This window comes from Callospermophilus lateralis, chromosome 6 (assembly GCF_048772815.1).
Source record: "Callospermophilus lateralis isolate mCalLat2 chromosome 6, mCalLat2.hap1, whole genome shotgun sequence".
NCBI classification, from domain to species: domain Eukaryota; kingdom Metazoa; phylum Chordata; class Mammalia; order Rodentia; family Sciuridae; genus Callospermophilus; species Callospermophilus lateralis.
In genome coordinates this window covers 72,637,489-72,650,324 of record NC_135310.1, presented here as the reverse complement: position 1 = coordinate 72,650,324, position 12,836 = coordinate 72,637,489, and the positions used below count along the sequence as shown (strand labels likewise).

At 33.0% G+C, this 12,836-nt stretch overlaps 1 protein-coding gene across 2 annotated transcripts in view; it reads right to left on the bottom strand.

Moving 5' to 3' along the window:
- The window catches only part of Map3k7 (mitogen-activated protein kinase kinase kinase 7), a 63,910-nt gene that overhangs the window by 25,852 nt on the left and 25,222 nt on the right, over positions 1-12,836 (bottom strand). The window contains exons 7-12 of one of the 2 annotated variants that reach the window (XM_076858420.2): positions 11,401-11,529; positions 9,675-9,805; positions 7,806-7,887; positions 5,204-5,334; positions 4,212-4,341; positions 1,556-1,636 (exon numbers count right to left, since the gene is read on the bottom strand). In XM_076858420.2, the coding sequence (XP_076714535.1) occupies positions 1,556-1,636; positions 4,212-4,341; positions 5,204-5,334; positions 7,806-7,887; positions 9,675-9,805; positions 11,401-11,529 (684 nt within the window). The remainder of the gene's footprint in view (positions 1-1,555; positions 1,637-4,211; positions 4,342-5,203; positions 5,335-7,805; positions 7,888-9,674; positions 9,806-11,400; positions 11,530-12,836) is intronic. The other variant, XM_076858421.2, reaches the window with a different exon arrangement.

The following is a 12,836-nucleotide window of genomic DNA, read 5'->3' as shown; positions in this document are numbered from 1 at the left end:
GAAAAAGCTGACTAAAACATAAGTTATTATTCTTTTTTCTTCCTTCCATCTTCCCTAATCTTGTATAGTAATAGCTGCATTACTAAACACACACACACACACACACACACACACACACACACACATATACACACAGTTCTTAATGTTTATCCATAAAACCTAATTGATTGTATTGCTGTTTGTCTAAATGTTTTATTTTCTTACACATTTAAGGTAACCACAGCTCAGTAGTACATATGTTTAAATGCTACCCCTTCTTTCACCAGACTATTATTCCTTCACAAATATATCTTTCAGCATGGAAGTAAAATGATCACAAATATTTTAATTATAAAGCATTCCTAATTCAGTGAAAAATTACTATGTAAGACATGAATTAATGCTTTTCTTTGAACAACAAATAGTGATAATGTTGTAAAATAAGAAACTGCTTTAGTAACTAGTGAAAATATAAAATAATTTTATATAGACAAAATGGCCCCCAAAATGTATAATTTATATTTTTGTATCCTAGTTCCTAGTTTCTGGACATGATCAATATGGTTTCTTTCTTTATCTAATAAACACCTATCTATTTAAACACTATGTTCAATATGTGAAGAAGTGAGCCAACTATTACTGATATAATTGATAACAACTAACAGAGACTCAGTCTCTATCCTTATAGAGTTTTCAGTTCAGAGGTAAAATCAATCACTACAACTACAAGATAAGCACTTTTGCTGAAAGCACAATCACAGGCAAAGTACAGACTGCTTTCATGCAAATCACATACATAATCCTGTAAGGAATACTGTGCAACTCTTTATCAAAATTCAGGGACAGAGGTGAAAGAAAAGCCTATAGTAGAGGGGTAAAGGAAAATTTTGATAAAATTAACATATATATTAGTCAATACTGAAGGTCAATATGCCATTTAAGCTTGAATTAGAAATGATAATTCATATTTCTCTATAAAATGACTACAAGATATTAAAGTATTTTACCAATCTGACATCAATTAGGTATAAAAACAGGTAATTTGTAAGGTCTTCCTGATTAAAGAACCAGAACTAGCCTTTGTTTTACTTTTTTTTTGGGGGGGGGGCAAGATACTCTGCAGAACAGCAAATCTTCCTTTGTTTTATTTTGTTTCTGTTTTTTGTGTTAAGACAAAATGTATTTGGCAACTCTCTTCTCTCAACTTCATATTAATTTGTTGCCAACAAAAAGAGGCTGGAACAGAAAGACTAGAGGTAGCCTCAAAAGTAGTAACTTGAGGAGGAAAGGAACCCAGGACAACAAAAAATTCAAGTTGTTTCCTTTTCTGCTGAGTGCAAAAAAGGTCTGAGTTGAGTTCATATATTCATTTCCCAAATGAGAGGAAGTTGGCAGAATTCTTGGTTGGTACAATTTCAGTACAATTGGGTAGAGTTTTGAATCTCTCTTCCTAATTATTGCATGCAAGGTATCAATTTTCATGTCCTAAAAATTGGAGCAAGAAGCATTTAAAAAGTACCAGGGATCATTATTCCGGTTCCATAGCTATTAGACCAACTCAGGTGGTCTATGATACCTGATATGACGATCTCAGGGACATCCAGAATGTTGCCAAATGAAGCGGTTTTACGGTGACCCCGTTTGGGCTTGGAATAGGCTGCAAAAACACATATACACAGTATACATGCAAACAACCACAAATAGTAACACAGAAAATGATTAACTACAAAAACAGAATAATTCTCATATAATTATGTTAATAACATTTCATGCATGTTGGCATGCAGAACTATCTAACTATTCATCCATGCTTAGAAAAGGCATGATTACAGAGCAAACAACTAACAATACAAGAAGTTTCACACACTGGTTTTAATTAGCAAGGGAAAAAAAAGAGACACAGACAAAGCTGCAGGGTAATGAGGAAACTAAATTTCAAATGTGTTCATAGAAATAATCTATGTGAAACCAATGATATGCGATGAGGACAGGGGAGGGAAGGTAGGAAGGAAAAAAGGAGTTAATAAGAAAAAAGCTACCATATTTGTTTTAATTACACAAACACAGAAATATAGTTTCAAATTAGGTGTTTTCCTGATGTGCACTATAAAGTAAAATTCAGTAATTAAACAATAAATATAGAATCAAAGTATGCAATGTATATGCTTTCCTAATTATAAATACTTACACATATATCTAATAAACTGAAACTACGATTTCCAAAGTTTATTATATATTCCTGCCAAACATGAAGGTTGTAAGAAGTTGTAGTATAAACCTTCAAACTAAAGACAATTCACTAAAAATTTTAAATTATGTAAAATTCAAAGGATGTACAATAGTATTTGTCCTACATTTAGGCAGGTAGGATAGGGTAATTTTAAAGTACATGGTTACCCTTAACCTAGTGAAATATCATTTCTATTAATAATTATATTCCAATTCTTGACTAGAAAAATAACACCAACATGAAACTATTATGACAACACTACTTTCTGTTTTAAGGTGTAATCAATACTGGGTGAATATATCTTGACAATCCCTGAACTGAAAGAGGTTCCCCCCAAATGTGGGGGTATGTCTCTGTGGGCAGAGTTCATCAAGCCCACTCCACAAAAATACTTTTGACTTATGGCTTGTCAGTGGTTGGTGACCTAAACTCGGCTTGATTGTTTCTACAAAGACTGTTAGCTCCCTGCCAATCTCTCTCTTTTTCCTTCTTTCTTGGCAACAGAGCTCTGACTTTAATTAAGATAGCAATATTCCCAGATAAATGACCCCAGATCCCTTCTTCACTAGAAACTATGTGTGAGCATCAGATCACTATGTTACTCTGGCCAATGACATCTTTGTGAAAATTGTTGTAGAAAGCTCCTTTAAAAAGGTTGGCTGACCTTTCATCCTTCCCTGATTCTTCCTTCCTGCTGTCTGGAATGTAGAAGTGATGACTGAAACTATAATAACCATTTTGAACCATAAGGTAACCTTGAGAACAGAAGCTATATAACAGGCTTATAACAGAGAAAGGAAGACCAGCTTCCTGATAATCACAGAGACTACCTCCAAACTTGTTTATGTATGAAAAACAAGGCTTATGTATTATGGACACTATTATTTTGGATACTCTGTTGTATATCTAATGGAGTCTAGTACTAACTGATTAAATCAGTTATCATGATGAACTGAAGATAAGTATATAGTACAATGGTTCATCTGGACTACTTCTTTCTGAAAAGAGCTTTACATACAATGAGAATATTCTATTCAGAAAAAAAAAATGAAAAGATCTAAAAAAAATAAAACCTAGTTGGCTAAGTTAAAAAATATATATGTTAAAATACATGGAAAACACACAGTTATATGTATTCTAAGTTAAAAGACTAGAGGTAACTATGCAAAAATATTAAGTGTTTATTTCTTAATAGGATAATTATATAGGTTTTTGTTTACATTTTCACATTCTCCACAAAAAAATGTGTTTACTTTTTGTAATCAGCTCCCCTCTACCATGGGAAAAATGAGGAGAAAACAAAACAAAACAAAACCAAAAAATCCTAAATTAAATAAGCAGCAGTAAAATGAAACCTGGTTAGAAAAGAAAGTTGTCAGTTTACTTAGGTAATAAAATACATAATTGGTTTGGGCTGACTAGTTCTTCTGTGGTTAATAATTTTAATAACTGACAAAATGGAATTTAAATGCTAGTTTTTCAAGCTCCAATACAATTATTACTCTCTTTTTATTTTATGATTAAATGAATTAACCACAACCAACTTAGCTATTTTTCCCACTAGAAGGAAGGAGAAGCACATAGTAAGGTTGAATCATAGCCAGATCCGGAATATATTTTTTAACTAACTTCAAAACAAATATTTGCTATTATCTAAGTTCAACACAAATATCTAGTAAAATCACTCAAAATCCTATAAACATTCTGGAGTTGGCTATATTTCAATTTATCACATAAGACTGTCAGCTCATGTTTGAACAGAAAGAATTATGTTTAATAAAATTTGCAATCGGAAGACAGATTTTATAATCCAAAAAAACTTATAAGTCTACTTTCCTCATTTGGAATTTGACATAAATATATAAGTTATTGCTAAAAGCTTAGGGAAAAAAAAAACACAAACCAAACAAACTCTGACAACCCCACTAAAACAACTGCAATTACTATGCCAAAAAGGATTATATATATTTCACTCCTCTTTGGACTTGTGGTTCCTTTTTACCTGTGGTGGCAGCAATCCTGGCTTCTATTTCAGACATGTCAGCACTCATCCTCTTGCCTTCGGAGGTTGGGGGCAAACTCTCCACACTGCTCCCACGGGAGGCTCCCAGGCTTAAACGTCCAGATTCACTCTGTTAAAATTATAGGTCATTTTGAATTACTTAAGTTGTTTAGATTTAGAAATCTTGGGCAGCATAGAAGGAGGAAGATTGCCAAGTGGGATTCTTAAGGATCCTCTACTTTTCTGAAGGAGAGAAATTTGAAGAAACAGGGAGCAACAGAAGAAGGAAAAGCAAGCTGAGATACTATCTTTATGAAAGGGCAGTCACTAGAGTTAGGAGTTAAATGCCCATTATTAGTTAAATGCTGCAAACAAGAACAAAAATTGCTCCTTAAAATATTTTTAAGTCAACAATGTAATAAACATGAACAGCATGAAGACACATTTAGGACAACTCCTTTGAGTGGATGGTGCAGCCTAAATCTGTCCACTATACATTTTTAAGCACCAATCAATAAAGTGAGGGGGTCATCACAGGGATGGGGTTGTTGACTTGGCAGAGACAGCAGTCATCAAGGAAAAACAACTTGTTTGGTAGTAAATGGCAGGAGAAACTCATTATATCTCTCTTCTTAAGCTCATTTGTCTACTTCAAGAAGAAGAGTCATGCTAGGCATGGTGGCACACATCTGTAATTCCATCAGTTGGGGAGGCTGAGGCAGGAGGATTGTGAGTTCAAAGCCAGTCTCAGCAAAAGTAAGGTGCTAAGCATCTCAGTGAGACCCTGTCTCTAAATAAAATACAAAACAGGGCTGGGGATGTGGTTCAGGGGCTGAGTATCCTGAATTCAATCCCTGCTACCCACACCCCCTCCAATAAAAGAAGAATACGTATTTATATAATAGAAGATGAAAAATAATTAATTTCAGTTAGTTTAATGTTATGACAACTGGCAAGGTTACTATAAGTTTACTTTTAATAATGTAACAAACCTGTTGCTTTGCTTGATTTTTCAATAATTTTGATTCTAAGCGTTTAATAGTATCATTTGTGGCAGGAACTTGCTCCATATTAGTGTCACTTTTATTACTAGTATTTGTAGAAGCAATGTCCATGAATGAGCCTAGGAAAGCAGAAACATTATGACCACAGGTTGAGAATACCACAAGTGCTTCATTCAATAGCATGCAACCAAAGTACTTTTCTCGAGAGGCAAGACATGAATAGAAATAATACTTAAGGATAGTACAAAAAAGTGAGTCAAAATGCCTAATAATCTAGTAGTCAATAAGTTAAGGTTTACACTCTTAGTATAACTAAGGGCTATTAACCAAGATGAAAAAAACAAGAAGATGAGTAAGTTTAAATGAAGTAACAGGAACTCAGTTTCGAAAATGTTAAGTTTGAATTCTTTTAGCTATCAAGCAAGTAGCTGGATATATGAATATGAATTTCAAGTATGGAATAAAGAAAAACATCAGTAAGTTGATGGTATATAAAGCCCTGATATTAGAACAGGTTTTCAAGAAAATGGACACAACTAAATTGATTAGAGGCCTTGATATGATGACATTTGTAGGTTGAGGAGATAGGAATAAAAAGCAAAGAAAACAGAACAAAATAGCCAGAGACCTAAAATGAAACTCAGGCTAATGTAATGTCTTGGAGAAAATAAATGAAGAAAGTGATGGTAAGAAGATGGTGCATGCCTGTAATCCTATCAACTCAGAAGGATGAGGCAGGAGGATCGAGAGTTCAAATTAGAGTTCAGCAATTTAGCAAGGCCCTAAGCAACTCAGCAAGACCCTGTCTCTAAATAAAATATAAAAAAGGTTGGGGATGTGGCTCAGTGGTTAAGCACACCTGGGTTCAAACCCTAGTTACCCCCCCCCCCCAAAAAAAAAGAGGAAAAAGGAGATAATAATAAAGTATATCAAATGAAAAATCACTCATTAAATCATTAAATTTAGTAATAGAAATAACTGGTCACCTTAACAAGAACAGTTCTGAAATAGTGGTATAATTGAAATCTGATTGGCATTGCTGTTATATAAAATGGGATGAAAAAAGCTAGGAATTTCAAATATAGACCATATTTACTCTGGAAATGATCCTAGTAGAAAGGCTAAAATTGATAATACAACAGAGAGAATTTTGGGGAAGGGCAGATAGGATATAGGGCTTGAGCAGAAAGGTTTGCCTTTGCCTAGAAACTTGGATAGTTCAGCCACAGTAATGGGAGAAAACACAGAATACATATAGGTACAGATGCAGGTAAGTAGGTGAATATTGGGGGAGCCTGTATAAGCTTTCTTCTGATTATTCCAGTTTCCTCAAAGAAATAGCAAACAAGGTTAGCTGAGAGTGAGATGTGGAGAGGAAGTGTTTGAAGTTTGAGGAAAGAGGTCAAAGTATGGACTAATAATAGTACAATTGTCCAGCAGTGCTATATATGCACTTGAGGACTAAAATATGTGCTATCTCTAGTCACCTTCAGCTGCACTGGCATAGGCAAGGAGTAGCTAAGTGTCATATTTAATCAGGCTGATTTCACCACCCAAGAGTAAATTTCCAAGGGAATATCAGAGTTTACTAGAATTAAGTGGAGGTATGAAGGAAAAAAGAACCTAAGAGGTCTGAAGGTCAGTGAAAAGGTGGGAGGATCAAAGGACTCAAGGTCACAATATGGAAAGGAGGAGAGGGTTTGGGAGTAAAGGGAGAAGGTAATGACAGAATTTTAGAGAAGTTCACTTTAGAATTTAGAGCAACCCAATAAATTTTCAATAAAATTAGACTTTGAGAATAATTAGCCAATCAGTAAAGAAACTTAAAATAAATAAAACTATTCTTGAGCATGGGAAAAGAACATTAAAATATTTCAGTAAAAATGAAATTTAAGAGTAGGGTAAACATGTGTACATGTATATACTTAGCTTGTAGATGTAATATGGTAACAAAAATGCAAAATATTTTGAGAAGTATAATATTTCTAAGTTAGAATGCTATTTATATATGCTATTGATGGACCTTATTTCACTCATTTATTTATATATGGTGCTGAGAATCGAACCCAGTGCCTCACACATGCTAGGCAAGTGCTCTACACTGAGCCACAACCCCAGCCCTCTACTATTTTTTGATTACCACAAACTACCATTTCTTATTACTACTTCATATTTTAGAAAATGAGGAACTTTCAACTAAAACACAGCTTCTTAAATAAGAGTCTCTTAGAAAAAAACCCAAAAGTAGGGCATTCATAAAGAAGAAACATATTATATACATTTACAATACTTTCTAATACTATTTGATATAGCAATATCTATGTAAAAACTATTTTTTTCAAATTAAGAATGATATTCACAGCAATATAATAGTCAATCTTTAAATTATGTAAGAATTCCAAGACTTGGAAGCAGGTTTAATCTAGATACCTTCATGAAGAATGATGCACCTGGAATCTCAAATTGCAGCTGATCATATGAAATGAAGGAATTAAAATGCAAATGCATCATTCATTCTTTCTTGATTATAATTCATGGGGAAAAGATAGAAAAAAAATCAGGATATTATTCTTCCAATCTATCCATTTACCTGTACTAGTGGCAGAGTTGCTCTGTCCTTCATCTGAATACTGACAAGGATACTGTAATGGCTCATCTGCTCCTGGAAAGTACTATATATACAAAAAAAAAAAAAAAAAAAAAAAATCACAATTTAAAATTTCTTTAACACAAATTAAATTCTGTTTAAAGAGTACATCTGAGTTATCTTGTGAGATCTGACTGTAGCATAGATGCTGCTTTACTTTCCCTAAGGCATACTGAATTTGGAGAGGCCTAAGTTTCTGATTTGACAAAGATGATGATAATATAATCTTCTCCCTTCAAAATGTCAACTGTGGACAACGCCATGCACCTACCTAAGCCTCTAGTTTATATGAAGTCTAGACAGTCTGGAAGGAAATAACAATAAATATTTCTCTAGAGGAACATATGGAATAGAATAGTATTATTTCTCATAATTACATGAAACACATTTATATTCCTTACATATTTACCAATGATCTAAACTTCCAAATTGTTGCAATGACTATTAGTTTGGCAAGTGAGACTGATATGACATAGAATAATTATCAGAATATTTTAAATATCAATAAGATAGGCTTGGATATCTTTTTATGAATTTGAGATATGATACTGAAATTATTCACTGGACAAAAAAAAAATAGAATTTAGGGGAAAAAAGAGAAAAGTATTCTCAAATTAGACAAATCACATATGAGCACAACCACAATTTGAAAAACTTATATGACTCAAGTTGTGGTTACTCAAGTAACCACAAAGACTAAGTTGCTTTCTTATACACATATCTTGAGGGCCGAGGTTTCTACAGGCAAATTTTAATCAATTAGTTCATATGATGAATATGATGGTAAACTTTAGCCAATTAATTCAAGCTTCCTTGCCTAAGTTATTTTCAAAAGAAGAAATTAATCCAATCTTTCACCACTTAGAAAAAAATCACTTAATTTATATTTAAGGAAACTGCACAATCATCCTGCTGAAATCCATACACTTTCATAAAGCATATGAAAATTTATTTCATTTATTTATTCAGTATTTGGGATTAAACCCAGGAGTGCGCTACCACTGAGATATAACTCCAGCCCTTTTTATTTTGAGACAAAGTCTAATTTTCCCAGGCTGGTCTCAGACTTGGATCCTCCTGTTTCAGCCTCGTAAGAAGCTGGGATTACAGGTGTGTGCCACTATGCCCAGCAGTTGAGCTTATAAAAATTAAAGTACTACTTGATGGTTTCTGTTAGTGTTCCAAAATCTAAAAGCCTAAAATATATCAAATAATTCTAAAGTATTCAGTTTGCAGACCAGGAAAATTTGATCATCATTTTACAAGGGTTCTTCCTAACTAAAACATTCCATAAATTCTAGAAAAAAAGCTTAATTTTTTTACTGGCATGCGAAAACCTGAAAATATGCAACCAAAAACAAACAGTAAAAACCACTCAAATAAATATGCCTGGAGAGTACAACCTCTCTAGTGCCGTGCATAAATGATTAATTTTTTTGTGAAACTCTGTATTGAAAATTTAAAATGTAGGTAGGCATGTAATTAAGAGTCATAATATACCTAAACAATCTTGTGAAGGCTTTAAATATCATTTAATTCAGCTTCTCTCACATTACAGATGAGGCAACAGGCCTAGAAACAAACATACTGTCCACTAATGTAAGCACTATGAAGCAAGTCCAGAAACCTCACCTAGCCATTTTTCTGTTATAAAGAACTAAACTTTTTTTCTAAATTAATGTTTCCTTTTCTGATTATATGAGTAATATCTACCCTAACATGGAAAATACATAAAATAATTGTGTTCTTTACTTTAAACTGAGTATATATTAAATTCTCCCAACCCAAAGCCCCTCAAAAGAAGGATTATACCCGCATCAAGTGAGTCATTATTTTCACAATTTCCTCCATGGAAGGGCGCTGAGAAGGATCTTTAGACCAACAACGAGTCATCAGGCTTTCAATGGGCTTAGGTAAATTTTTGATCAGTGGTGGTCGAGTACCTATAATTGAAAATAAGAGGTGGGGGAAGAACATATTTATCAACAGAATGGAGCCAGCTTTTTATACACATTCTAAAACAGTATTTATTTTACAGATCTTGTAATTTAAGGGCTGTATTTTGAATTAATGAAAAGTATTTTTTGGGCCTTCAGGTTAGCATTTAGTCTATCTATGTATATTTTCATAATAGGAAACTACGCCTTTAAAAAGGTAAAATAGATTGTGGTCACCTATGGTGTTATACTCACTGCTTCCTAATAAGCCTTTTGTGGGAGGCAGACCTTTTGACTATTATGAATCAATTATTTCACAAGTTGAAAACTGCCAAATTTTTAAAATTATCAAGCCTGTAACTTTATTACTAAGGTTTACACTTAAAGAAGGCCTCAAATATGCAATCATTGTAACTTAACCAATTAGCAAGTTAGTTTATGTCACTAATGTTCAATCATTTACTGACAATTAATGGTGAGGAAGAGAAAGTAAACTCTCTTGGCCAATGTTCTAGCATTCTCTACAATGACAATAAAAGTAGAAACATTAAAGATGCTCCAGGAAACTGGTTAAACAGCTAAAAGTAGTGCAATGGTGGTACAATGTGACAGTCTATAAATGACCTAAACAGGCAGACATTTGGTTTTATCACTTGTGGAGCAATGAATAAAAATGAATTAATTAGAATGGTTATAATCAAGTGACTGAAATAACAGTGATGCTATAGTTAGGAAGGTTAAATAATTTTCCTTCATAGTTTATTTCTCAAGGCAAATGCAAAGTAACTTCATTAATGAATAAGATGCATTATAACATCATTTGGGGAGAGAAACATCATTAGAAATATAAAAGAATCAAAGGGTTACAAGAACGCTGAGTCCATAAGTTAACATGACTCAAAAATATAAGCATTGGAGTCACAAAGATCTGGATTTGAATTCCTGCTCCACCACTTACTAATCTTGTGATGTTAGGCAAGTTATTTAACCTCTCTAGGCCTCCGTTTGCTAATTTATAAAATAAGAATGGGTGAGAACATTAAAAACAGGGTATGTGAAGTGCTTTGTGTTTTGCTTGTTTGTGCCTAAGTAAAATCTCTTATTATATGTTCTTGCTTTTTCTTCTTGGTGAAACCCTTGCCTCCCCAGGAGAAAAAGGATATACTTTTTCATTTATCATAACCATGTGAGATGAGATCTTTGTAATTTAATAAATTAACATTTATTTATGTAATTTTTTTTTTTCTTTTCAGAGTCTAGTCTAATGATTTTCTGTCCTCTGGAGAGACACAACAGGCTCTAGCTGTGCAGTGATGGTCCTTCCCAAATCAGTACACTAGCAAACATCCTCAGCTCCATGAGGAGGACAAGACTGATTTCTGCATTGCCCCACTAGAATCTGGGGTTGAGAATAGAGACTGGTAATAAATAAGAAAGTAGTCTAGTAACAAAAAATTGCACATTTTAATGTTAGGGAAAAACATTTTTATTTGGCTCTTTTGGCTCTCCTTATTATAGTAACACTGTTCCTTTTTAACAAGAATAATCTTCTAAGTAGAAAACAGAAAAAGTAAATTCAAGAAAAATTTCTTTTCACGAACCGTTATGAACAGCCCACATAATTCGGAAAGCTGGGCCACCAATCTCATCAAAAGGTTTCCGACGTGTTATCACTTCCCAAAGAATAATACCCCAGCTGAAGACGTCACACTTTTCACTGTAATTGCTACCTAGAAAAAAAAAATATATATATATAATCTTGAAACTTTTCCCACATGAAATATAGAAACAACTACTTTCAGAATTTTTTGGTACCTCAATACAAAACCAAGACAAGAGGTTGCCACATGTACAGTCAAAAAATTATTCTTTCTGAAGTACCTTAAATTTGTTCAACAACTACATTTTTTAATAAATTAAGGATCAACCATACACTACACAATCTACTTTGGAAAGTTATTTTCTATCCTTTTATCAAGAGGTCAAGTCTTTTTTATATATACAGATTGATAATTTCTCTGTGGCAGAGTATGAAATATTTGTAAATTCCTTTTTGTAATCTTTCTCTCTCTCTCTTTCTTTCTTTCTTTTTTTTTTTTTTTTTTTTAATGTGGTACTGGGGATTGAATCTCCAGGGCCTTGTAAGTATAAACCATGTGTTCTACCAATCAACTATACCCCGATCCCTGTAATTTTTTAATCTTAAAATTTTCCCCTGTTCTCTAATGAGCTACACTATACTGCATGTTATCAGAGCAAAAGACATTTTAAATTTAGTGTTTTTTTCTCAATATATGGTGAGATAAAACTCTTAATTTGTAAACTTAAAAATAAGTTGTAAGTAATGGAAATTATGGCTAACCTATTTACAGGAACAGATTATAAACCAAAATTTACAGAACCACTATGGAATATGAATCTGCACAATAAATAGCCAAAAAACACACCTAAAACCAAACCAAAACAAACACCCACAAACAACTTGTTATAAGGATGAAACATTATTATACTAATAGATTTTCATGCTAAGTAGTAGGCTACAATGTAGTACTGCAATGATGTCACAATCTTATTTGGGGTACAGGTGCTGCCAGATGATACATCTTTCAGAAATATAGAAATTTTATAGTCTAACAGACTAAGTTTTGTTTTTCTAAACAATTAATGGTAACTATTACTCTTCTATATGAACAAATACTTTGGCTCTCCTTATTACAGTAACACTGTTCCTTTTTAACATTATAGAAAGTTATTCAATACGTATTTTTTAAAAAAATGCCAAATAATATCCATTCTGTGTATGAACCAGAAGATATTATTTAATTTTGTGTAATTCGATACTTGTTTGTCCACAAACAGCTCCACTCAAGTAAAAGCTACATAGCATTTTTTCTTTCTCTGGGGTGGCTAAAAAACAAAGAAACAAAATCTTAGCAAAAATAAAAGAAATAAACTATAGCTAGAAGCAGATTACTTAATGCAAATTTTATGGGCATTCATACTTTCTAACATATAAACCAGATAGCTTGAGTTCAAC